General features: G+C 44.0%; 3 protein-coding genes, 1 long non-coding RNA gene and 1 pseudogene across 5 annotated transcripts in view; 1 reads left to right on the top strand and 4 right to left on the bottom strand.

The window, feature by feature from the left end:
• col4a5 (collagen, type IV, alpha 5 (Alport syndrome)) overlaps positions 1 to 4041 on the top strand; it is a 31196-nt gene extending 27155 nt beyond the window's left edge. For both annotated transcript variants that reach the window (XM_028405677.1, XM_028405678.1), the window contains 7 exons: positions 79 to 207; positions 424 to 522; positions 620 to 832; positions 913 to 1090; positions 1177 to 1291; positions 1644 to 1816; positions 2671 to 4041. In XM_028405677.1, coding sequence (XP_028261478.1) covers positions 79 to 207; positions 424 to 522; positions 620 to 832; positions 913 to 1090; positions 1177 to 1291; positions 1644 to 1816; positions 2671 to 2752 — 989 coding nt within the window. In that variant the 3' untranslated portion in view covers positions 2753 to 4041. The remainder of the gene's footprint in view (positions 1 to 78; positions 208 to 423; positions 523 to 619; positions 833 to 912; positions 1091 to 1176; positions 1292 to 1643; positions 1817 to 2670) is intronic.
• Positions 88 to 23559, bottom strand: LOC114435811 (uncharacterized). The gene is made up of 5 exons (XR_003670647.1): positions 23488 to 23559; positions 22712 to 22803; positions 14627 to 14718; positions 1618 to 1791; positions 88 to 222 (listed from the first exon to the last, which is right to left on the bottom strand). It is a non-coding gene; the product is annotated as an uncharacterized LOC114435811 (long non-coding RNA).
• LOC114435750 (tripartite motif-containing protein 16-like) lies at positions 6782 to 9237 on the bottom strand. Its single transcript, XM_028405694.1, has one exon. It carries the CDS (start codon positions 9104 to 9106, stop codon positions 7457 to 7459), a length of 1650 nt encoding a protein of 549 aa, XP_028261495.1. The 5' UTR covers positions 9107 to 9237; the 3' UTR covers positions 6782 to 7456.
• Positions 16745 to 18634, bottom strand: LOC114435751 (tripartite motif-containing protein 16-like; annotated as a pseudogene).
• A 197-nt stretch (positions 23560 to 23756) lies between the features above and the next one.
• Positions 23757 to 26059, bottom strand: LOC114435744 (tripartite motif-containing protein 16-like). Its single transcript, XM_028405688.1, has one exon. The coding sequence runs from the start codon at positions 25898 to 25900 to the stop codon at positions 24233 to 24235; it is 1668 nt and encodes a 555-aa protein (XP_028261489.1). The 5' UTR covers positions 25901 to 26059; the 3' UTR covers positions 23757 to 24232.
• Between the last annotated feature and the right edge of the window lie 1172 nt (positions 26060 to 27231).

Consider the following 27231-nt stretch of genomic DNA (forward strand, 5'->3'; position numbering starts at 1 on the left):
CCACATATGAAACACATTGTCTTTACACCTTTGAAATAAAAACAGGGTTTCTAATGCATTCATTTCCTTTGTAACTAGGACCTCCTGGTGATCCTGGCGTGGCTGCAGCTCCCATTGTGGTGAAGGGAGAACGAGGACCCCCTGGTCCTCCGGGCCCACCTGGTTCTCGGGGACAACCTGGTAATACTGGACGGGAAGGACTTACAGGTGGGTAAAGCTGACCTGAAGGAGAGCATAGCATGCAAAATATAAAATGCATATAAAATGTAACACTGAAATTTTATACAAGATCTTTCAGGCTGTTTGGTCAGCTGCAAATCCACATTTTACATTTGAATAAAATAGACAGAATAACAGAATGAGTAAAACAGGACCCTAGCTGAGGTTTATTAAAGGAGGACTTCTCTATCTCCTCACTCTCAGGTCCACCTGGTGAACCTGGAGATGCTGGTACTGATGGTCCTCCTGGCTTTAGTGGTCCCCCTGGCAGAAAGGGAGACACTGGACCTGCTGGTCAGCCTGGTAAGAAAATTATTCCCTTTTTCAAAAAGGATCCTTTGAATCCCTGCTGAAACCCAGTGACTCTATTTATAAATATATGGCTCTTCCCTCATCCTAGGTGGACGTGGTTTCCCTGGGCCCCCTGGTTCAGATGGTCCACAGGGTCCACCTGGTCCTCCAGGATCCGTTTCTGCAGCCCATGGTTTCCTCATCACCCGACACAGTCAGTCTGATGAAGTGCCCATCTGCCCTGAGAGAACAGGCGTGATCTATGACGGATACTCTCTGTTGTACGTGCAGGGCAATGAGAGAGCACATGGACAGGACCTTGGTAAGAAAGCATTTTATGGAACCTTTGCTACAATCCTAGTTCATCAAACACACTTCACTGAATAAACCATCCTCTTCCAGGCACAGCCGGCAGCTGTCTGCGCAGGTTCAGCACCATGCCCTTTATGTTCTGCAACATTAACAACGTCTGCAACTTTGCCTCCCGTAACGACTATTCCTACTGGTTGTCCACGCCTGAGCCCATGCCCATGAGCATGGCACCCATCACGGGAGAGAGCATCAAACCTTACATTAGCAGGTAAAGACAAAGCAGTGAGGCAAAATGGAAGTACTGCTAAATGTGTGAAGGTGTGTGGTGTTTAGATTCTTTTTGTGTGTGTCCAGGTGTGTAGTTTGTGAAGCTCCAGCCATGGTCATTGCAGTCCACAGTCAGACCATCCAGATTCCTTCATGCCCTGCAAACTGGGAATCTCTGTGGATAGGATACTCCTTCATGATGGTAGGACATTTATTATTAATGTTTAAACCCAACCTTAAAGGACCAGTGTGCGTATAATCAAGTGCCAGCTAGTGGTGAGGGTGAAGTTGAAAACCAACTGAAAACATACACACACAGAGAGGCCCTGCTCCTGATGCAACAAAGAATCTAAGCTAATAAAGTCACAGATATATAGTTATAAGTAATTATGCACCAATAAAAACATTAGTTCTGCCAGCGTTCTCACTTAAATCTGCTTAAAATCCAACTTGAGAACCAAGAAACCCAAACCTGTAAAGCAATAAACAGAACACAACTACACTGATGAATTCCAGCTGTTCTAATACCTGCATTTCTTCTCCATCCTCCCCAGCACACCAGTGCTGGTGCAGAGGGCTCTGGTCAGGCTCTGGCGTCCCCCGGCTCCTGCTTGGAGGAGTTCCGCAGCTCTCCCTTCATAGAGTGCCACGGCAGAGGGACATGCAACTACTACGGCAACTCCTATAGCTTCTGGCTGGCCACTGTGGAGCAATCAGAGATGTTCAGGTAAACACACACATGTTATGTGGGGTGTAGTTCTTAATAGGACCCAAGCGCAGACAAAATAATGTTCAACAAAAGGGGAGCTTTATTTAAAGCCAACACAAAAACCAGTCCAGAGGAGCAGGTAAACGAAAGGAGGGCTACTGGGAACAGTGCCAAACAAAAGGTAAAAAGTACAAAATAAACACAAAAGGATAAACCAAACCAAACCTGAGGATGATCGGGGAAACATGAGGAAACACGGAGGTGCACACGGGGAATCACAAGGGAAGAACTGACAAAGACAAAGGGAAGGCACAGGGCTTAAAAAGAGGAGAGACGACACAGGTGAACATAATTAGGGAGGAGCTGATAATCAGGGAGGAGGCTAGAGGAGGAGAGAGGGAAGGACTGAGGAGCAGAGAACAGGAGGGAGGAGGAAGAGAAGGAGAGAGGGAAGGACTGAGGAGGAGCAGAGAAAGAGGAGGGAGGAAGAGAAGGAGAGAGGGAAGGACTGAGGAGGAGCAGAGAAAGAGGAGGGAGGAAGAGAAGGAGAGAGGGAAGGACTGAGGAGAAGCAGAGAAAGAGGACAAACACTGAAAACTAAATAACAAAATAAACAATATAATAAAAGACAAGGAGCCAAGACCCTGGCTCATGACACACATAGAGGATTTTAAGTGGATACTTCCTGGCTCCAATAGGAGAGTCAAGCAGCTTAGAAATCAAGCCAACGCACAAAGACCATCCATTTATGGGTCTGTGTCACTCTCTATTGACCTCTATGTTAAAATGGCCAACAGTCATCATCATTTAGTCCTAAATCTCTCGCATACTCTTGTGTTAAAACCGTCTTTCATACCCTTTCCACCTTGCAGGAGGCCCCAGTCGGAGACCTTAAAGGCGGGTAACCTACGTACGCGCGTCAGCCGTTGTGTGGTCTGCATGAAGAGGACGTAACAGCACATGGCAACAAACAAACCCATTGTTGCCAATGGGACCCCTGACCCAGAGATGATTGGATGATGGGGGACAAGCAGGGAGGGGGGTGGGGAGCAGTCATCGCCCTGATTGTTGCAAGGGCAACGAGGTGGAATTCCAATGGTGCATTGTCTTCCGAAAAAAAAAAAACTTAATGGTGCTACTGTGCAACACAGCTTAAAAAAAGAAAAAAACTGACATAAATAAATCTTACATTTAGTCTTTGTTTTTCTTAAGAAGTACCTCAAAGTGAAAGCCGAAAAATATCCACTAAATGGTGCCATGATGGATGTGTGACAGCAAAAGTGCATTTTTCATTCTTTCCCTTCTTTCCTCCAAGGATTGTTTCTTTTTCTTCTTCGTCTATTTTTTTTTTTAAATCACTTTTGACGCATTGGTGCAGCAAAAATGTGTCTGTACATCCGTTTCTTGACAGAAGTGCTCTTCATTTTTTCATTTTTATTGTTAAGGCGTGGATGGTCTCCACGGTTACCAAATCGGCACTTTGACTTCGGAACATCCAGGATGAGTGATGCACTGACGATGAGATTTCCTTAGTGAGACTGGCTGCCTTTTATTATTGTTTATTTTACATGCTTTTCATTCACACACCCTCTCTCACTCTGTCGTTTTTATGTTACATTTGGTGGTACTAACCCTGCTGTAGCCCGCCCACTAATCCTCAGCCTACACCTTCCTTCTCTTACTTTTTTTTGTAAGTAATAAAATGTGTATATTGTGTAAAACACTTTTTGTTTTTAGTGTATTAGGTCTTGAATCAGTATCAGCTGTTTGTTACCAGGCAATTTTCCAGGTTCTTTTTAGGTTGCACACATGCACGCACAAACACACACATTTACGCTCACTGACACACAACTCAGATATTGTACAAAGTTAAGGCTTTTATGAATGAAACAGTATTTTATATATAATAAATATATATTTGAAAAAGAGGATAAAAACATATATAAACTTTATTTGGCTGTGGGGAGACTGTCCACCGTTTGAAACCACAAAGCGGTCAAGCATTTCACCAAACAATAAAGCTACCTACTGAGTACAGAAAGAGCCATTTCTCCTAAATATAACAGTCTTGTATGATATTAACAATGTCGAACGCTTAAATCTTTTGTATTCAATTTGTAGAGTTAATAAATGTTGAACAGAAATAAAGGGGAGTTGCTTTAAGTTTAGGTCTAATGATTGGGGAATGTTACAAAAGGAGATTTGAATAAAATCTTGACTACTTGATTAGAAATCTTAATGTGTGTTTTTTCACATTTCCAGGTGCTGGGCTTTGCCGTAATAAAAAAAAAAAGAAAGTTTGAAGTCCACTTTCTCTAGGTTGAATTTGTATCCAAATTTGTATCAAGCATTCACACAAACACACACGCATCCCTTGGTTCATCAATATCAGGTGTAGCGGTCCTGATGTGACGTGTCTCACACTAGGTGTACAGACTCCTGATGTACTGTAAGACTACAAGAGCTGTATATGGGGGGGGGAGATTTTCCTGTGGTTTTATTGTTATTTTTATTTTTTTCAAGACTTCTTTTATGAATTCTAATTTTGTCAGCCTGGGGTGCGATTAAAAATGTGTATTAATTTGTTTGTTTTTTTCTTTTTTTGTTTTGTTTTCATGTCATTTTATCCAGAAGTTGTTATAAACTTTCAAGACTGAAATAAATACTATGTCCAAAGTGTTGTCCTTTGTGTGTGGCCCTCTCTGCCACTAAAAGCTCACTCAGTAAAGTAGAGGTGTTGTATTTATTGGAAATGTATTGGCTTTAATACAATATACAGATGTGGAAGCCAACTGTAAGTGATGCTGAACTGAGCAGATGTTCCCCTTGCAGATGCTGCTGTGATGCCTGATTATGGAGCATCAACTAGGTGAGCAGCAGCTTTGAGTTAACTTATAGCAGCAGCGTCCACACAGATCCACTTTCTACACAAGTACCGCTCACTGTCAGCACTCAGTGAGTCCACACACTCATCCAGCATCAACATCCGTCCTCTGAGGTACTTTGAGGACATGACAGCAGCTGTGTCAGAGCTCAGAGACAAACTACAGGACACTCTGAGGGAGACGTGGACAAACGTCTCACTGACTGAAGTGGATGTTCTACTGTCAGAACCAGAGCTGACTTCTTGAAGTATTCATGTGAACTCACCCTGGATCCAAACACAGCTGTTATTATCTGAGGGGGACAGAAAAGCACAGGCTATGGGTCAGACTCTGATCCAAGTCATCCAGACAGATTCACCTATTATGCACAGGTCCTGAGTAAAGAGAGTCTGACTGGACATTGGTACTGGGAGGAGGAGTGGAGAGGAGGAGGAGGAGTTTTTGTATCAGTCACATACAAGAATATGAACAGAGCAGAGAGGTTTGGATTAAATGATAAATCTTAGTAATGATCATGTGATACAAACAGGTCCTCCTTCCTCCAGAGTAGGAGAGTACCTGGATCACAGAGCAGGTATTCTGTCCTTCTACAGTCTGCAGAAGTCTACTTCTTACAGAAGTCTGCACAGACACTGCAGTGATCAAAGCTGTGGATACATTATCTTCTATAAAAATATATATCTGATCAGTCTGATTAATAGTTGTAGTTTATAGCTGCTGTGCTGGTGTTTCCACCACAGTCCTGTACTCAGACTCTTCACCTTTGCTGATACATATGGCAGAGTCATCTGAAAACGTCTGGAGATGACATGTCTGGTAGCTGAAGTCAGAGGTGTAGAACGTGAAGAGGAAGGGAGAGAGGACTGTCCCTTGTCGGGCCCTGGTGCTGCTGACCACTGTGTCAGACAAACACCGCTGCATACGCAGGGCTGTGCCTATACTCATAGAATCTGGGGTTACAATATGTAACCAACATTTCTCACCCAGAAGAGCCGGCTTGATAGTGTTGAAGGCACTGGAGAAGTCAAAAATCATGACCCTCATAGTGCTCGCTGACTTGATGATGGCATCCTCCACTCCCAGCTGGGGCTGGTAGGTGAACTGGAGAGGGTCCAGGTGAGGCCTAACAGTAGGCCGGAGCTGTTCCAGAATGAGTCCGAAGAACCACTGGGCCGCGGCGTCTTCGGCACCGGCACTATGCAGGACATCTTCCACAGCACAGGGACCCTCTGGAGACTCAGGCTCATGATGAAGACCCGGTGAAGCACTCCAGAGCTGGTCAGCACAGTCTTTGAAGACCCGAGGGCTAACACCATCAGGTCTTGCAGCCTTGCTGGTGGGGAGTTTGCTCAACTGTCTTCTAACCTGGAGAGGTGTGAAGAGTGGAGACTGAGAGTGTATTCATTGGCCCTTTCCACACTACCATCACCCCCGCTGATAGCTGGTCTGAAACCTGAGATGGTCCTCATGCTGTTCCAGATATTCCTCATGTTGTTCTGCTGGAGTTTCCACTCCAGCTTCCTCCTGTAGTTTTCTTTAGCCTCTCTGGTTTTCACCTTCAGGTCTCTCTGAATGGCCCTCAGCTCCTCCCTGTTGCCACCTCTGAAAGCTGCTTCTTCTCATTGAGGATGGCTTTAATGTCCTTTGTTACCCAGGGCTTGTTGTTTGGGTAACATTTTACAATCCTTGTTGTGACGTTGCAGTCAACACAGAAATTGATGTAGTCTGTGATGCACCCTGTAAGCCCATCAATGTCCTCACCAAGCGGCTCACAGAGTACCTCCCAATCTGTTGTTTCAAAGCAGCCCAGTGCCAGACAGCTGTCCTCTGACCATCTCCTCACTGTCCTTGTGGTCACAGGCAGCCTCTTAACCAGGGGCTCATAACAGTGGGTTAGGTGGATCGAACTGTGATCCAATCTACCCAGACAGGGGAGGGGGGTACAGCTGTATGCATCCTTCATGTTTACATACAGCAATGGTCATGGACACCATGGTCTCTCCTTGAGAGGATTCCTCTAAGAACAGCATCTTCTCTCAGTGATATTCACATCTGCTCACATAAAGAAGGAAAGGGAGAAAGAAAAGGCAGACTTGTGTCTTTGTTGTGGTGATTTATTACTGACGACGTGCACAACTTGCTTATTTCTAGCATCCTCCTCCTCTGAAACTATTATATAAAGACAAACTATTATATGTACTGTAAAATGTGAAAAAATAATTAAACCATCATCATCAGGAAACACCAGCACAGCAGCTATAAACTACAACTATTAATCAGCCTGATCAGATACATCAGAATCAGAATCATGTTTATTGCCATGTAAGTGAAGAGGTTTCACATTACTAGGAATTTTCCTTAGTGATTGGTGCAAAAATAAAACGTATAACAATTAACGAAATGAAATAAGAAGCATGCATGGGTTAAAAAATAAAACGAGATAAAATAAGGTGAAAATACAACAAAGTCAACAATGTAATCTAAAAGTATATTTTATAGAAGATGTGTAAATGTATCTACAGCTTTGATCACTACAGTGTCTGTGCAGACTTCTGATTATTTTCACCTTTCTCTGTCACACTGAGTTCTGTCTGTGTGTGACGTTGTTTACTCCACTTTCAAAGATGGCCGACTGTCTGCTGAGTCTGCATGTAGAGAATTCTTCCTGTAATAAATGTGATGAACTTTAACAAGCTGTTAACCCCTCACAGCTTCTTTAGAGAGCTGCAGACATGTTCTGATCATAAACCTGTCCTCTGCCCCTGTCATTACTCTATTGGACTTTAATCAGCTCAGCAGTGGCTCCAACATGATGAAGCAAAAGTCCAGCATAGAGAGGCTGAGTGAATGTGGTCTGGACTCTGTGGAGGAGAGTCATGGTTTCAGAGACGCTGTAGAAGGACAGAATACCTGCTCTGTGATCCAGGTACACTCCTACTCTGGAGGAAGGAGGACCTGAGACCTCAGTGTGGATCTTGTTGTTCCAAAATCTATAACTGTTTGTGTCACATTGTAATGACCAAGATTTTTCATTGAATCCAAACAACTCTGCTCTGTTCATATTCTTGTATGCGACTGATACACAAACTCCTCCTCTCCGCTCCACCTCCCAGTAACAACGTCCAGTCTGACTCTCTTTACTCAGGACCTGAAACCACTGAGTGAATCTGTCTGGATGACTTGAATAAGACTGTTGTTCACTCATTGATGTTACTTTTCTGTTCCCCTCAGATAATAACAGCTGTGTGTTTGCTGTGTTTGGATCCAGGGTGAGTTCACATGAATACTTCAAGAAGTCAGCTCTGGTCTGTGGCTCTGGTCCTGACAGTAGAACATCCACTTCAGTCAGTGAGACGTTTGTCCACGTCTCCCTCAGAGTGTCCTGTAGTTTGTCTCTGAGCTCTGACACAGCTGCTGTCATGTCCTCAAAGTACCTCAGAGGACGGATGTTGATGCTGGATGAGTGTGTGGACTCACTGAGTGCTGACAGTGAGCGGTACTTGTGTAGAAAGTGGATGTGGTCCTCTGTGTGTGAGAGCTGCTCCAGCTCGGCGTCTTTCCTCTTCATCTCAGTGATCTTCTGCTCCAGCTCCTCCTGACGCTCTTTGACTCGACTCACTTCAGCTTCCTGCTGGGATCTGACCTGCTGCTTCACATCAGAGCTTCTTTTCTGGATCAGACGGATCAGCTCAGTGAAGATCTTCTGACTGTCCTCCACTGTTTTATCAGCAGAGCCTCTGATGGCCTCCACCTGCTGTTGGAGCAGCTTCACATCTTTCTGTGCCTCCTGGATTCCCTGCTGGAGGTTTGTCCTGCTCACCTGGAGCTCCTTCTGCTTCTCAGCTCTCTCTGCTACAGCTGGGACTGTGTCATGGCCTTTATGTTCATCCATTGTGCAGAGATAACAGACAGACTGCTGATCAGTGCGGCAGAAGATCTTCATCACCTCATCATGACGAGAGCAGATGTTCTCCTGGAGCTTCTTGGAGGGCTCCACCAGCTTGTGTCTCTTTAATGGAGCTCCATCATAGTGAGGTTGGAGGTGTTTCTCACAGTATGAGGCCAAACAGACCAGACAGGACTTGCTGGCTTTCAGCTTCCTGTCAGTGCAGACATCACAGGCCACATCTTCAGGTCCAGCATAGCAGTGATCAGCAGGAGCAGCTTGGAGTCCAGTCTTCTTCAGCTCCTCCACTAACTCTGCTAACAGGAAGTTTTTCTCCAGGACAGGCCTCGGTGTGAAAGTCTTCCTGCACTGAGGACAGCTGTGGATTCCCTTCCTGTCCTCTTCATCCCAGAAGCTTTGAATACACTTCATGCAGTAGCTGTGTCCACAGGGGACAGTCACCGGATCCTTCAGGAGATCCAGACAGATGGAACAAGAGAACCTCAGTGAGTCCTGCTGGTTTCTTTGCTGCGCCATTTCAGCTCTCGACAAGTCTGAAGAGTTTCACTTCCTCACCAGGAAATAGGAGCGTCAGTCAGCACGTCATGTTTACTTTCACATTTGCCGGCTGATCTGCAGCAGTTTGGTTGTTGAACTCTGTCACTGTGCAGCACAGAGATTAGACCGATCCCTCAGCTGGCAGATCTGTTAAAGAGGAGGAACCAGGAAATGTACTGTCAGAGCTGCACACTGTGTTGGAGAGAGAGGAGGGGCTGTCAGTGGTTCTTTGAACAACAAGCAGGAGGAGTCACATCCCAGCCTTCAGTTTCCTGCTTTGGCAGCACGTTCAGCTGTAAGGTGCAGGTTTAAAGCTGAGGTCTTTGTGAGCAGCTCAGACCGTTTGTAGTTCAGTAACTTTTTATCCCACATAAAACTTCTAACAGTGTTTATTTCCATTTAAAACACACAGTTTAATTGTAGTCCACTCCTGTCAGACACAGCAAAGGGCAAACAAACACACTTGTTATATTTGAACATGAATGTGATCAACCTCTGCCTCTAAACAATGACAGGAACTGATCCAGTCCAGATACAATCATACATGTTTGAGACTGAAGACTTGTTTTAAAACTTGATTTATTGTCTTCAGTGTTACTCATTGAAACAATGGCTCCACCTGCTGGATGCTTTCAGTAACTACAGAGATTCTTCTTCTTTGTTTTTATAGCGGTTTGGTAACAAACAGACTCACTATTTCAGAGAGAGACATGTGAACAGCTGACTAGAGACAAGACAGCTGGGCCCACGCTTCCCATGAGCCCAGACTGGAGAAGCAACAAGTCCCGTTTTCCAACCCCTGCCCAACTTGCACATAAATACCTCTCTGCCCCTTGCACTAGCGCTGACAGCGAGCGCTTGTTTTCTGCTGCTGCTGTGCTGATGTGATTGATGATAAAAGAAACCGAATCAGATCTGAAAAGACTGAGATGTTACTTTTCATAAACAAAAATCTCCCCCTGATCCACCCACACTTAAGAAAGTGAAATGTATGACAATTCACATTTTCACTCTCCGTTGTATATCAGTGCAAGACCACAGAAAGCACTTTGTTCCTGTGCTCTGCATTGGTGGCCTATTCAGACTTGGAAGATTGAGAAGCCCGTTGTCTTGATGAAAAATGTAATTTTTTCAAGGAAAACCTTAGGCAGAAGCTGACATTATGCTTTCTGTTCTATAAAAGGCATTGATTGCACTTTTTGTACATTTTTTTTGTAAATGTATCAATTACATGTTTGATTTGAGTGCATTACATTTATGTCTGAAAGCTTTATTTTTGTATTATATCATGCACTTGTTAATATGACTGGGTTAACATTGACACTGATTTGGAAGTCACACATTTCATTTATTTTGATTTCAGAGAAGTAACTGAAAAGTAACTGGAAATCCTTGGTCTATTGTGCATTTCAAGCAGCCATAGGCTTTTGGTTCTGTAGAACCCTTTATTTTATTGTTAACAGAGTTTTGCTAACTTGAAATAACAATAAAAGTTTATTTGAAGAATTGGAACTGTTGTTGTTTGTTATCGGTATTGGCTACAAGAAGCAGGAAGTTATCGGTTATTGTTATCAGTTGTAAAAAACAGTTATCGTGCATCCCTAATACATACATACATTTTATAGGTGTGGCTAATGTCATTATGATTCTCTCGCAGCTCTCGCAGCCTGTTCTCGACATTGGCCCTGGCAGTTTTCTCTCAGTGCTGTGCGAGAACAATACTGTGATTGGTCGGAATTTAGTGGCCGTGATGATTGTGGTGAAGCACAAGAGCTTCTTCAGGTGCACAGGAGGAAGTACAACGAGGATGGACAGTTTAGATGAGCAGCTGGCAAAAAACTCCTAGAAGGAGACACACAGCGCACAGACGAGAGTGTCTGTCCAAAAGGTGGCGATGCTGTGTATTAAGAAATTAATCCCAGTATTAATCACAGCGTTACAGTGGCTCGACATGCACATTAAACACTGGGAGACGGGATGTATTATTGCAGACAGTCATCCACACGCTTACAGAATTAAATTCACACAGACCAGAGGTCTGCTCTACAGTTAGCTAAAGGAGAGACAGAGGTCTGACTCTGTATTGAACAAAAATCTTTAAGAGTAAAAAGGTGTCACTCCTGCAGTCATTCTAACATCAAACCCGCGATGAGTGGGACATTATAGAAGATCTTTGCAGCTCCAAATCAGGCTGAGTAATTACCGAACGTGACTTTTTAAGCACATCTGCCTGAAAACATACCGAGGTCCAGACGCTATGGCCTTGCCTTCACCTTCGCTTCAACATCCCCCCCATTTTTTTTCTCATCGGATCTACATGATTCACGTATTCACCTATTTTGGTTTCTGCGATTTTCGCCAAAAGGTGAGGGATTTTCATGTCTGACATAGAGGAGCTAAAGAAGTGTTAACAGTTTGCTGTATTCATTGTGAAGAGTCACATCAGTTATCTCAGTGTCCAAAGCTGTATAAAATGTCTCAAAGAGAGAAAATTTACTTCTAAGGAAGAACGGTGTCTGTTTTGGATGCATAAAGGTCGGCCACATGAGTAGGGAATGCAGAAATCGTTTGACATGTGATGAGTGCAGTCTGAAACATCCAACTATTCTGCATGTCCACAATAAGGATAAAGCTAACAAATCATCAGAAGCACAGTTCCCTCCAGGAAGTACAGCAACCTTTTGTTCCAGTCGTCGTATGGAAAGATTAAAACTTCAGGGTGCAAAGACCAACATTCTGCTGTGCACTATGGGACAGGAAAAGGTTGTTGAATTCTGTATTCTGAATTCTGTATGGATTGGAGGTGGCTGCCTTGGACAACAATAAATTCATGGAGCTCCCAGAGGTATTTACACAGGAAACGATTCCAGTATCAAAGAGTAACATCCCCACTCAGCAAGATATTGAAAGATGGGAATATTTGAAACAATTTAGGTCTCTATTGGGGTGGGCCATAAACAGTTCTTTAAGGGGTTATTGCTCTTATCAGGGAAGCTGTTCAAACGTATATGCTAATAGAATATCTGTCATCAAACTGGAAGAGCTGTTGGTGTCTCAGTACAATAAGGACTTTAATGAAAAGGTCATGGAAAAGAAGCAGGAGATTTCAAGAGAGAATGTGAGATAATTCTGTTTGTCTGCAAGGTGGTCATTATTGCACAGATTTACCCTTTAAGGTGGATGACATCGCCATGCCGAACAACAGATGCATAGCTGAGCAACGCATGCAGAGTCTTAAGAGAAAGTTTGAAAAGAATAAGACCTATCAGGAGCAACACACAGCCTTTCTCACAGAGATGATTGATAATGAATGCGCTGAAGTGGTGCCTCCAGATCAGTTGGAGTGTAAAGATGGCGGTGTATGGTATCTTCCTCACCGTGGAGTGTGTCATCCAAGGAAGAAATCCTTAAGAGTAGTTTTTGATTGTGGGGCCGGATTTAAGGCAACATCTTTGAACTTGTTGCAGGGACCTGATCTTACAAACTCTCTCTTTGGTGTGTTAACAAGGTTAAGACAAGAGAGTGCTGCCTTGATGATGGATGTGCAGGCTATGTTTCATCAGGTGAAGGTGTCAGAAAGACATGTACATTTTCTTTGCTTTCTATGGTGGCCTAAGGGAGGCACGTCACAAAGCCCAGTGCATCACAGGGTGAGAGTGCATGTTTTTGGAGCTGTTTCCTCTCCTAGCTGTGCCAATCACACTTTAAGGAGGACTGCACTGGACAACAAGGGCAGTTTTAAAAGGGAAGTGATTGACACCATCTGCCACAATTTTTATGTAGACAATTGTCTAAAGTCTCTGCCCACGGCTAAGCAAGCGATGCTGATGTGGTGGATCTTGCTGAATTGTGCTCAAGAGGAGGATTTCAGTTGGTTAAATGGACAAGCAACAACCGTGCTGTGTTGAAATCTGTTCCTGAGGAAAAGCGGTCCAAACCAACTAGGCAGTTGCCCCTGAGCAGGACAGTCTGCCTGTGGAAACAGCACTTGGCTGGAATTGGTGTGCTGAAAATGATATTTTCATGTATAAGCCTGCAGTGAAAAAGTGCCCACACACCAGGCGTGGGATTCTTTCAGTTGTTAGTTCAATTTTTGATCCATTAGGATTTTTGTCTCCATTCACCTTGTTGCCAAAGCTTTTGTTGCAAGACATGTGTAGAAAAAAGGTGTCTTGGGATGAGCCTATCTCTAATGCCTTTGCACAGCAGTGGATGAAGTGGCTGTTAAATCTGGAGAAGGTGGACAAGGGAGTATTTGCCAGCGTTACAGGAACTTCAGAAGTGGTCAAGGCCTCGGAGAATCTTCACCACGGGGGACATTGTTGTCGTCATGGATCAAACAGCTCCACGTGGATCATGGATCATGGAAGAGTGATAAAGACTTAGCCTGACAAGAAGGGACTTGTACCACAAAGACTGGGGAGCTGGATAGGCCCATAAACAAGCTCTTTCTTCTGTAAGAGGCTATGTGAAGTCTGGGGTGAAGGTCGTGACCCCACACTGAGTCATGTGCTAGTAACCTCTGACTCAAATAGAGGACAAACAAAAGAAATGAGAAACATGTTTGTTGATGTCTCCTTGCATTAATGTAATTGTTCATAACTTTCAGAATTAGGGGCCGGTGTGTAGGAGCCATGAAGTTAAGCTGTAATTGCTTTTGTTTGTCACTAGATGGCAGCTTAGAGTTGGTGGGTAAGGCTTAAATGAACACAGATGATTCAGGTGAGCAGATCAGACAGGTGTGGGAGCGGGGAGGTCGTACGGTTTTTAACACTGACCTGTTTTGTCTGTTTGTAATTATGATCAAATATGTTTGTTGACAACAGTGTTCATGTGAACTCACCCTGGATCCAAGCACAGCTGTTATTATCTGAAGGGAACAGAAAAGCACAGGCTATGGATCAGACTCTGATCCAAGTCATCCAGACAGATTCACCTATTATGCACAGGTCCTGAGTAAAGAGAGTCAGACTGGACGTTGGTACTGGGAGGAGTGGAGAGGAGGAGGAGGAGTTTTTGAATCAGTCACATACAAGAATATGAACAGAGCAGAGAGGTTTGGATCCAATGATAAATCTTAGTAATGATCATGTGATACAAACAGGTCCTCATCCCTCCAGAGTAGGAGAGTACCTGGATCACAGAGCAGGTATTCTGTCCTTCTACAGTCTGCAGAAGTCTACTTCTTACAGAAGTCTGCACGGACACTGCAGTGATCAAAGCTGTGGATACATTATCTTCTATAAAAATATATATCTGATCAGTCTGATTAATAGTTGTAGTTTATAGCTGCTGTGCTGGTGCTTCCATTGGGTCATACTGAAGGAAATATTGTATATGTCAAAGTAGTAAAACTTAACTTTTAAATGATTCAGTAACAAATAACATTTTATCATCTTTGTAGCTGTCAATCTTTTTGGCCCACTTCCCTCAGGATGACCCAAAAATAACATGTTAGGTTTGACGTGGCTCATTTATGAAATAAAACACACTGCTTACTTCCATCCATGCTGAGCAGAACTGCACCCCCGGAGAAATGGCCGTCATCCATACATCCTTACACTGCAGTCTTCATCAGACGCTAAAGAATACTGGGAAAAAAGGAGAGGACATTGTTTGTGAGTGATGAATGACACAAACCTATTGTAAGGGTCAGAAGTTCAGTTAACTGTTGATTTATGTTGAAGTACAGGACTGATTTAAGAGCCTTATTATTTACATATTTATGTTTATTTGTGTTTGATTACCTTCATTGGCAGGCCTATATTAACAAGGACAGTTTGTCAGATGTTGAATCTGCTGATTTGCTTAAGAACAGCATCTTCTCTCAGTGATGCACACATCTGCTGACTTTTATTACTGACGACGTGCACAACTTGCTTATTTCTAGCATCCTCCTCAGCCCTAATGACAGGTGTGGGGCTGCCAACCCTGCAGCACTGGGGACACTATCACCGGCTATACTCTCTTTCTGTGGCGTTTCAGTTCCGACTGTAAAAGCCTGATAACAAACGGAAATTAAACACCATCCTTAACGAGGGGAATTCGGCGAAATTCAAGTGTAAAACAATCCTCACGTTGCCTAGCTAGGAAGCTAGTTAGCAAGCTAGCAGGCTCGTGCCCTTTTTTTCTAAACAACGTGCGGACATTTCAGTTGTTATTTCACAGTGAAACGTCACACATCATATCAACACATAACCTGTTCTCCGTGTTTAACACTTACCATGTTTGTTAGAATCACTTTGACAGCTTTTCAAGGAAAACTCGCGGGTTGGTTGAAGTTACAAAAAAAAAGAGGCGGAATGTGGACGCGATGACGTCAGACGCAGGAATTCCAACGCCCAGAGCTGCGTGCGTGCTAAAATGGAACGATTCATTATTATCAATGAAACAATTTTGATGGAGCTCCTTCTTTCATGGTTCGTCAGGGGAAGGACACAAATGCAGAGGCATGGAGCGGTTAAGATTAACAAAAGCTCCTTTATTAAAAGCCAGGAGGGCAAAACAATACAAAAACGAAAATCTCTCTCTCAGCGTGGTCAAATAGAAAAGTACAAAATAACTAAAAATCACACTTTGCGTGGCAGAACAAGATTAAGAAAAACAGGCACATGGCGTAAAAAGGCAAGAACAAAAAACATGGCATGAACAAGGCTACTACCTGGAGCACCCCGAAGTCAGGCAGAAGTGCATGGTAGGCGAGGAACAAGGCATGGCATGGACGAGACATGGACAGAAACAAACCCTACACCGGACGAGACGAACTAGCAATGACAGAGGGGAAGACACAGACTATATACAAAGGGACCAGGGAAGACGAGGCACAGGGGGCACACATGAGGGCAGGGCAAGTACTCAAACAAGGAGGGAAACCACAGGAAGCAAAACTCAAGACAATGCACAGGGGGGACTGGACTACCAAAGTAAAACAGGAAGCACAAGACAAGACTAGACAAGAACTAAACAAAAACCCAGAGAAACAAAACACTAGAGCTACAGCAAAATAACAATAACTAAACACAGATTAAACTAAAAACCCAAAACAAGGAAAACAAAACCATAAATAAACACCAGGTCGTGAGACCTACGTCTGGAACATTCCTCACACACAGAGTTTTTCCTCTTTACTGAAAAAAATAAGATTAAAAATATAAAAACAAATAAACAAGATTACTTTGATGAATTATATTTATTTCATATCATGTGTCACACACAAAACATCCAACATAAAAGATCAGACTATTATATAATGACAAACTATTATATGTACTGTAAAATGTCAAAAAATAATTAAACCATCATCATCAGGAAACACCAGCACAGCAGCTATAAACTACAACTATTAATCAGCCTGATCAGGTATATCAGAATCAGAATCATGTTTATTGCCATGTAAGTGAAGAGGTTTCACATTACTAGGAATTTTCCTTAGCGATTGGTGCAAAAATAAAACGTATAACAATTAACATAAAATGAAATAAGAAGCATGCAAGGGTTGAAAAATAAAATGAGATAAAATAAGGTCAAAATACAACAAAGTCAACAATGTAATCTAAAAGTATATTTTATAGAAGATGTGTAAATGTATCTACAGCTTTGATCACTACAGTGTCTGTGCAGACTTCTGATTATTTTCACCTTTCTCTGTCACACTAAGTTCTGTCTGTGTGACGTTGTTTACTCCACTTTCAAAGATGGCCGACTGTCTGCTGAGTCTGCATGTAGAGAATTCTTCCTGTAATAAATGTGATGAACTTTAACAAGCTGTTAACCCCTCACAGCTTCTTTAGAGAGCTGCAGACATGTTCTGATCATAAACCTGTCCTCTGCCCCTGTCATTACTCTATTGGACTTTAATCAGCTCAGCAGTGGCTCCATAATAATAAAGACAAAGTCCAGCATAGAGAGGCTGAGTGAATGTGGTCTGGACTCTGTGGAGGAGAGTCATGGTTTCAGAGACGCTGTAGAAGGACAGAATACCTGCTCTGTGATCCAGGTACACTCCTACTCTGGAGGAACGAGGACCTGAGACCTCAGTGTGGATCTTGTTGTGGATAAATCTATAACTGTTTCTGTCACAGTCTAATGACCAAGACTTATCATTGGATCCAAACAACTCTGCTCTGTTCATATTCTTGTATGCGACTGATACAAAAATTCCTCCTCCTCCTCTCCACTCCACCTCCCAGTAACAACGTCCAGTCAGACTCTCTTTACTCAGGACCTGACAGTAAACAGTGAATCTGTCTGGATGACTTGAATAAGACTGTTGTTGACTCATGAATGTTACTTTTCTGTTCCCCTCAGATAATAACAGCTTTGTGTTTGCTGTGTTTGGATCCAGGGTGAGTTCACATGAATACTTCAAGAAGTCACCTCTGGTCTGTGGCTCTGGTCCTGACAGTAGAACATCCACTTCAGTCAGTGAGACGTTTGTCCACGTCTCCCTCAGAGTGTCCTGTAGTTTGTCTCTGAGCTCTGACACAGCTGCTGTCATGTCCTCAAAGTACCTCAGAGGACGGATGTTGATGCTGGATGAGTGTGTGGACTCACTGAGTGCTGACAGTGAGCGGTACTTGTGTAGAAAGTGGATGTGTTCCTCTGTGTGTGAGAGCTGCTCCAGCTCGGCGTCTTTCCTCTTCATCTCAGTGATCTTCTGCTCCAGCTCCTCCTGACGCTCTTTGACTCGACTCACTTCAGCTTCCTGCTGGGATCTGACCTGCTGCTTCACATCAGAGCTTCTTTTCTGGATCAGACGGATCAGCTCAGTGAAGATCTTCTGGCTGTCCTCCACTGTTTTATCAGCAGAGCCTCTGATGGCCTCCACCTCCTGTTGGAGCAGCTTCACATCTTTCTGTGCCTCCTGGATTCCCTGCTGGAGGTTTGTCCTGCTCACCTGGAGCTCCTTCTGCTTCTTAGCTCTCTCTGCTGCAGCTGGGACTGTGTCATGGCCTTTATGTTCATCCATTGTGCAGAGATAACAGACAGACTGCTGATCAGTGCGGCAGAAGATCTTCATCACCTCATCATGACGAGAGCAGATGTTCTCCTGGAGCTTCTTGGAGGGCTCCACCAGCTTGTGTTTCTTGAACGCAGGTCCATCATAGTGAGGTTGGAGGTGTTTCTCACAATATGACACCAAACAGACCACACAGGACTTGCTGGCTTTCAGCTTCCTGTCAGTGCAGACATCACAGGCCACATCTTCAGGTCCAGCATAGCAGTGATCAGCAGGAGCAGCTTGGAGTCCAGTCTTCTTCAGCTCCTCCACTAACTCTGCTAACAGAATGTTTTTCTCCAGGACAGGCCTCGGTGTGAAAGTCTTCCTGCACTGAGGACAGCTGTGGATTCCCTTCCTGTCCTCTTCATCCCAGTGGTTTTGAATACACTTCATGCAGTAGCTGTGTCCACAGGGGACAGTCACCGGATCCTTCAGGAGATCCAGACAGAAGAGAACCTCAGTGAGTCCTGCTGGTTTCTTTGCTGCGCCATTTCAGCTCTCAACAAGTCTGTTGTTTACTTTCACATTTGCTGGCTGATCTGCAGCAGTTTGGTTGTTGAACTCTGTCACTGTGCAGCACAGAGATTAGACCGATCCCTCAGCTGGCAGATCTGTTAAAGAGGAGGAACCAGGAAATGTACTGTCAGAGCTGCACTTTGTGTTGGAGAGAGAGGAGGGGCTGTCAGTGGTTCTTTGAACAACGAGCAGGTTGAGTCACATTCCAGCCTTCATTTTCCTGCTTTGGCAGCATGTTCAGCTGTAAGGTGCAGGTTTAAAGCTGAGGTCTTTGTGAGCAGCTCAGACCGTTTGTACTTCAGTAGCTTTTAATCCCACATAAAACTTCTAACAGTGTTTATTACTGTTACACCCCCTGGGTTTGTCTGTGTGTGTGAGTAACGTTGTGTGTGTGTGGAGGTGTGTCTGACTGACAGGGGCGTGGGCCACTTGTGTGTGGAGGTGTGAACCTGTTCCCCAGGTAAATGGGCTCCTTCGTGAGTGGCTGGCCGGAAGAGCGTCACACCAGTGCTGAGTCACGCTTGGGTGCCCGGCTAAAAGTATGCCTGGCTAGGCTACAGCTGGAGGCTCAGCAAAAGACGGAAGAACGGCACATTGAGTTGGAGTTGAGGAGGTTGCAAATTGTGGCTGACAAAGCTGTCAGGCCACAATTCTGCCCAGAGCAGAGTGGTGCAATCGGTGCCAACCGGTGAGGCAGGTAAGCCTTTCTCCACCACCTTGCCCACATTTGATATCACTAAGTAAATTGCTCTAGTTCCCACATTTCAAGAGGCTGAAATAGATTCCTATTTTCCTGCCTTTGAATTTATTGCCAATGCATTGCAATGGCTTAAAGAGCTCTGGACACAGTTGTTACAGTGCAGATTGAATGGCAAAGCTCAAGAAGTTGTGTCGGCACTCCCTCTAGAGGACAGCACAAACTATGATGTTGTTAAGGATATGATTCTGAAGGCATATGAGTTGGTCCCTGAAGCCTATAGACAGAAGTTTAGACATACTAGGAAGGCCACTACTCAAACTTATGTTGAGTTTGCTGGAGAGAACAGCGTTCTTTTCAGAGAAAATTTATGATTTGGCCTCACTTTTGACTCACATTAATGAGCAAAGAATTGGCTCACTGGCTGCAGCCGCGGTAGCAGCTGGCGAGTACATGCTTACGCACAAATCTTTTCCTGCTGTGGCTTCTAATAATAGAGAGCGTTCTGTTGGTGCACCTAGTGGCCCTAGTGCATCTGCCAACCCCAGTTCTAATAAAGAAGATCGTGAATGCTATTATTGCCATAAGCCTGGGCACGTCATTGCAAACTGTTTGGCTGTTAAACGTAAAGAGTCCCAAACAAAACCGGTGGGCTTGATCAACAGCAAAATAACTGTTAATGAATCAAATTCTGATGATGTTGACTCTTGCTTCAAGCTATTCCTTTTAGATGGCCTGGTGTCACTAACGGGAGCCCCAACAGAACAGCAGCCGGTGCGTATTCTGCGTGATACAGGTGGTTCACAGTCGCTAATCTTAGCGGACTGTTTGCCCTTTTCAGAACAGACTGCAGGCGGATACAGCGCTGTCATTCAAGTTTTCGAAATGGGGTATGTTCCACGTCCAATTAATTATGTCCATTTAACCTCTGATCTAGTTTCTGGTGTATTCCATGTTGCAGCTTTCCCTGCCTTGCTGATAAAAGGAATACAAATGCTTCTGTGTAATAATATCGCTGGTGGAAAGGTAACCCCCTTATTAGAAATTCTGGATCTCCCTGTCGCTTCAGTGTTTTCAGGTGATGCTGAACCTGTGAGGGAGAGTCCGGATGAGGAGAAACCTGCTGTCCCTGCTGCTCAGGCACTCAGAGTCTCGCCATGTCCTCCTAGGTCTCCCCTTTCTGTTGGTTGTGCTACACTGTGTGAAGCCCAGAAGGCCGACCCAACCTTGCAGGAGTGCTATGAAAAAGTAGTGAGTAATACCAGTGATGCTCCAGGTTTCTATTTAGATAGTGGCGTCTTGATGCGCAAATGGTGCGCTTCGTCAAGTCGTGAGTGGAATAGCTTCCACCAAGTTGTGTTTTGGACCAAACAGTATCTCCTCATGGTAGTGTGTGCTGTTACCCTAGCCCTCCTGTTAGCACTACAACACTTTGGGGTGTATGTAGGGTCTAGCCAGGGGCCTCTGACGGTATACACTGACCACAATCCGCTTCTCTTCCTCAGCCGTATGTCTAACCATAACCAGAGACTTATGAGATGGGCTTCTCTGGTGCAGGACCATAATTTACAAATAGTACACAAAAAAAGGCTCTGAGAATGTAATCGCTGATGCTCTGTCTCGTATACAACCTGTTGTCATTTTCTTTTGTCAACGTCGCTCTTAAGGGGAGGGGTGTTACTCCCCCTGGGTTCGTCTGTGTGTGAGTAACGTTGTGTGTATGGATGTGTGTCTGACTGACGGGTGTGGGCCAGTTATGTGTGTGTGTGTGTGTGTGTGTGTGTGTGTGTGAATGTAGGAGTTCCTCAGGTAAATGGGCTCTGTGAGTGGCTGGCAGGAAGAGCATCACACCAATCAAAACCATGCAACAAGGAGTGCGCTCTACAAATTCTCTGAAGGACTTCATCTCCGTGGAGACTGCTTGTGATTGGTTGTGTGTGACTGCAGATCTCCCTAGTGCAACAATCTGATTGTCTCGCTGGCGAATCGTGTTTCAAATGTGAATAACCATGTGTGTAACTGTAATTTTCGTAACTGTCGCTGAGACGTGTTTTGTGGTGACTCCATTAGGGAAACTTTGTGCTGTCGCTCTCTTAAGAGTAGTTTTGAGTTTATTGTTTGTTTTGTATAAGTCGTGATTGTGAACTCTTCAGTGTTACTCATTAAAACAATGGCTCCACCTGCTGGATGCTTTCAGTAACTACTGGGATTCAAACAGCAGGATTGTCAAACTGGATTCAAGAGCCATTTCTCCTAAATATAACTTAACTTAATATCATACAAGACTGTATGATATTAACAATGTCGAACGCTTAAATCTTTTGTATTCAATTTGTAGAGTTAATAAATGTTGAACAGAAATAAAGGGGAGTTGCTTTAAGTTTAGGTCTAATGATTGGGGAATGTTACAAAAGGAGATTTGAATAAAATCTTGACTACCTGATTAGAACTCTTAATGTGTGTTTTTTCACATTTCCAGGTGCTGGGCTTTGCCGTAATAAAAAAAAGAAAGTTTGAAGTCCACTTTCTCTAGGTTGAATTTGTATCCAAATTTGTATCAAGCATTCACACAAACACACATGCAGCCCTTGGTTCATCAATTTCAGGTGCAGCGGTCCTGATGTGACGTGTCTCACACAGGTAGGTGTACAGATGTACTGTAAGACTACAAGAGCTGTATATGGAGGGGGGGGGGGGGGGGGGGGGTATTTTGTTCTCGACACATGGCCCGGGCACTTTTTCAGTGCTGTGCGAGAGCAATAGTGTGATTGGTCGGAATTTAGTAGGCGTGATGATTGTGGTGAAGCACAAGAGCTTCTTCAGGTGCACAGGAGGAAGTACAATGAAGATGGACAGTTTAGATGAGCAGGCTCGTGCACATTAAACACTGGGAGACGGGATGTATTATTGCAAAAAGTCATCCACACGCTTACAGAATTAAATTCACACAGACCAGAGGTCTGCTCTAAAGGAGAGACAGAGGTCTGACTCTGTCCATGTGGCAGTTTAAGTCCGTATTTAACAAAGATCTTTAACAGTAAAAGGTGTCACTCCTGCGATCATTCTAACAAGCAAACTCGCGATGAGTGGGACATTATAGAAGATCTTTGCAGCTCCAAATCAGGCTGAGTAATTACAATAACATCCCCCCCCCCCCATTTTTTTCCTCATCGGAGCTACACAATTCACGTAGGGCACCTATTTTGGTTTCAAAACGAATGAAAACTTAACTTTTAAATTATTCAGTAACAAATAACATTTTATCATCTTTGTAGCTGTCAATCTTTTTGGCCCACTTCCCTCAGGATGACCCAAAAATAACATGTTAGGTTTGACGTGGCTCATTTATGAAATAAAACACACTGCTTACTTCCATCCATGCTGAGCAGAACTGCACCCCCGGAGAAATGGCCGTCATCCATACATCCTTACACTGCAGTCTTCATCAGATGCTAAAGAATACTGGGAAAAAAGGAGAGGACATTGTTTGTGAGTGATGAATGACACAAACCTATTGTAAGGGTCAGAAGTTCAGTTAACTGTTGATTTATGTTGAAGTACAGGACTGATTTAAGAGCCTTATTATTTACATATTTATGTTTATTTGTGTTTGATTACCTTCATTGGCAGGCCTATATTAACAAGGACAGTTTGTCAGATGTTGAATCTGCTGATTTGCTTAAGAACAGCATCTTCTCTCAGTGATACACACATCTGCTCACATAAAGAGAAGCAAAGGGAGAAAGAAAAGGCAGACTTATGTCTTTGTTGTGCTGATTTATTACTGACGACACGCACAACTTGCTTATTTCTAGCATCCTCCTCAGCCCTAATGACAGGTGTGGGGCTGCCAACCCTGCAGCACTGGGGACACTATCACCGGCTATACTCTCTTTCTGTGGCGTTTCAGTTCCGACTGTAAAAGCCTGATAACAAACGGAAATTAAACACCATCCTTAACGAGGGGAATTCGGAGTGTTCAAGTGTAAAACAATCCTCACGTAGCCTAGCTAGGAAGCTAGTTAGCTAGCTAGCAGGCTCGTGCCCTTTTTTCTAAACAATGTGCGGACATTTCAGTTGTTATTTCACAGTGAAACGTCACACATCATATCAACACATAACCTGTTCTCCGTGTTTAACACTTACCGTGTTCTTTAGAATCACTTTGACAGATTTTCAACGAAAACTCGCGGCTTGGTTGAAGTTACAAAAAAAAAGAGGCGGAATGTGGACGCGATGACGTCAGACGCAGGAATCCCAACCCCCAGAGCTGCGTGCGTGCTAAAATGGAACGATTCATTATTATCAATGAAACTATTTTGATGGAGCTCCTACGTCTGGAACATTCCTCACACAGAGTTTTTACTCTTTACTGAAAAAAATAAGATTAAAAATATAAAAAAAAATAAACAAGATTACTTTGATGAATTATATTTATTTCATATCATGTGTCACACACAAAGCATCCAACATAAAAGATCAAACTATTATATAATGACAAACTATTATATGTACTATAAAATGTGAAAAAAGATTAAACCATCATCATCAGGAAACACCAGCACAGCAGCTATAAACTACAACTATTAATCAGCCTGATCAGATATATATTTATAGAAGATGTGTAAATGTATCTACAGCTTTGATCACTACAGTGTCTGTGCAGACTTCTGATTATTTTCACCTTTCTCTGTCACACTGAGTTCTGTCTGTGTGTGACGTTGTTTACTCCACTTTCAAAGATGGCCGTCTGTCTGCTGAGTCTGCATGTAGAGAATTCTTCCTGTAATAAATGTGATGAACTTTAACAAGCTGTTAACCCCTCACAGCTTCTTTAGAGAGCTGCAGACATGTTCTGATCATAAACCTGTCCTCTGCCCCTGTCATTACTCTATTGGACTTTAATCAGCTCAGCAGTGTCTCCATAATCATAAAAACAAAGTCCAGCATAGAGAGGCTGAGTGAATGTGGTCTGGACTCTGTGGAGGAGAGTCATGGTTTTAGAGACGCTGTAGAAGGACAGAATACCTGCTCTGTGATCCAGGTACACTCCTACTCTGGAGGAAGGAGGACCTGAGACCTCAGTGTGGATCTTGTTGTGACAAAAACTATGACTATACCTAGTACTAAATAATTCTTTCTCAATATGGAATATCCAAGATTTATCATTGGATCCAAACCTCTCTGCTCTGTTCATATTCTTGTATGCGACTGCTACATCAAATTCCTCATCTCTCCACTCCACCTCCCAGTAACAACGTCCAGTCAGACTCTCTTTACTCAGGACCTGCCACCTAATGAATCTGTCTGGATGACTTGAATAAGACTGTTGTTGACTCATTACTGTTACTTTTCTGTTCCTCTCAGATAATAACAGATGTGTGTTTGCTGTGTTTGGATCCAGGGTGAGTTCACATGAACGCTTCAAGAAGTCAGCTCTGGTCTGTGGCTCTGGTTCTGACAGTAGAACATCCACTTCAGTCAGTGAGACTTTTGTCCACGTCTCCCTCAGAGAGTCCTGTAGTTTGTCTCTGAGCTCTGACACAGCTGCTGTCATGTCCTTAAAGTACCTCAGAGGACGGATGTTGATGCTGGATGAGTGTGTGGACTCACTGAGTGCTGACAGTGAGCGGTACTTGTGTAGAAAGTGGATGTGTTCCTCTGTGTGCGAGAGCTGCTCCAGCTCGGCATCTATCCTCTTCATCTCAGTGATCTTCTGCTCCAGCTCCTCCTGACGCTCTTTGACTCGACTCACTTCAGCTTCCTCCTGGGATCTGACCTGCTGCTTCACATCAGAGCTTCCTTTCTGGATCAGACGGATCAGCTCAGTGAAGATCTTCTCACTGTCCTCCACTGTTTTATCAGCAGAGCCACTGATGGCCTCCACCTGCTGTTGGAGCAGCTTCACATCTTTCTGTGCCTCCTGGATTCCCTGCTGGAGGTTTGTCCTGCTCACCTGGAGCTCCTTCTGCTTCTCAGCTCTCTCTGCTGCAGCTGGGACTGTGTCATGGCCTTTATGTTCATCCATTGTGCAGAGATAACAGACAGACTGCTGATCAGTGCGGCAGAAGATCTTCATCACCTCATCATGACGAGAGCAGATGTTCTCCTGGAGCTTCTTGGAGGGCTCCACCAGCTTGTGTTTCTTAAACGCAGCTACATCATAGTGAGGTTGGAGGTGTTTCTCACAGTATGACACCAAACAGTCCAGACAGGACTTGCTGGCTTTCAGCTTCCTGTCAGTGCAGACATCACAGGCCACATCTTCAGGTCCAGCATAGCAGTGATCAGCAGGAGCAGCTTGGAGTCCAGTCTTCTTCAGCTCCTCCACTAACTCTGCTAACAGGAGGTTTTTCTCCAGGACAGGCCTCGGTGTGAAAGTCTTCCTGCACTGAGGACAGCTGTGGATTCCCTTCCTGTCCTCTTCATCCCAGAAGCTTTGAATACACTTCATGCAGTAGCTGTGTCCACAGGGGACAGCCACTGGATCCTTCAGGAGATCCAGACAGATGGAACAAGAGAACCTCAGTGAGTCCTGCTGGTTTCTTTGCTGCGCCATTTCAGCTCTCGACAAGTCTGAAGAGTTTCACTTCCTCATCAGGAAATAGGAGCGTCAGTCAGCTCGTCATGTTTACGTTCTCATTTGCTGGCTGATCTGCAGCAGTTTGGTTGTTGAACTCTGTCACTGTGCAGCACAGAGATTAGACCGATCCCTCAGCTGGCAGATCTGTTAGAAGAGGAACCAGGAAATGTACTGTCAGAGCTGCACTCTGTGTTGGAGAGAGAGGAGGGGCTGTCAGTGTTTCTTTGAACAACAAGCAGGTTGAGTCACATCCCAGCCTTCAGTTCCCTGCTTTGGCAGCACGTTCAGCTGTAAGGTGCAGGTTTAAAGCTGAGGTCGTTGTGAGCAGCTCAGACAGTTTGTACTTCAGTAACTTTTTATCCCACATAAAACTTGTTTAAACAGTGTTTATTTCCATTTAAAACACACAGGTTAATTGTAGTCCACTCCTGTCAGACACAGCAAAGGGCAAACAAACACATTTGTTATATTTGGACATGAATGTGATCAACCTCTGCCTCTAAACAATGACAGGAACTGATCCAGTCCAGATACAATCATACATGTTTGAGACTGAAGACTTGCCTTAAAACTTGATTTATTGTCTTCATTGTCTCATTGAAACAATGGCTCCACATGCTGGATGCTTTCAGTAACTACAGGGATTCAAACAGCAGGACTGTCAAACTGGATTCACCTGAGTTCACACAGCTCGCCTGTCTGAAGGTGATCAGTGTTTAATGAACCTTATTGATACATACATACATTTTATAGGTGTGGCTAATGTCATTATGATCCAGAGCTTCATATTGATAAGAGTGTGTCCTCTCTCTGCTGGAGTCTTTGTCTCTCTGTCTGTCTGCAGGTCTCGCTGCTTCCAGAGCTGCATGTGGACCTGCAGTCCGGCCCTCTGACCCGTCCTGTCTTCACTGTCTACCCCAGCTGTGATATAAATAAGACAACACTGAGCTTGTAGGATGCCTGATAACAACAATGATCTGTGAGCTGCCATGTTTGTGTTACGGCCCCGAAAACAAGAGAGCTGTCAATAATGATACTGAAACACAAAATGCTTCTTCACTGGCAGCTTTATCCAGAATGAAGGATCCGCAAAATCATTATTTACAGGAGAGCCAGAAAGGAGTCATACAGAGTTCTACATGCTTTTTGTTCACACACCCTCTCTCACTCATTTTTATGTTACATTTGGTGGTACTAACCCTGCTGTATTTCCAAGAGTTTAAATCAAGGCAACTGGACTCAAGGACTGTTTTTTTTAAGACGTTTCGCCACTCCCCTAAGTGGCTTCTTCAGTTCTGTTACTATAC

The sequence above is a fragment of the Parambassis ranga genome, chromosome 5 (genome assembly GCF_900634625.1).
Source record: "Parambassis ranga chromosome 5, fParRan2.1, whole genome shotgun sequence".
In the NCBI taxonomy this organism is placed as follows: Eukaryota; Metazoa; Chordata; class Actinopteri; family Ambassidae; genus Parambassis; species Parambassis ranga.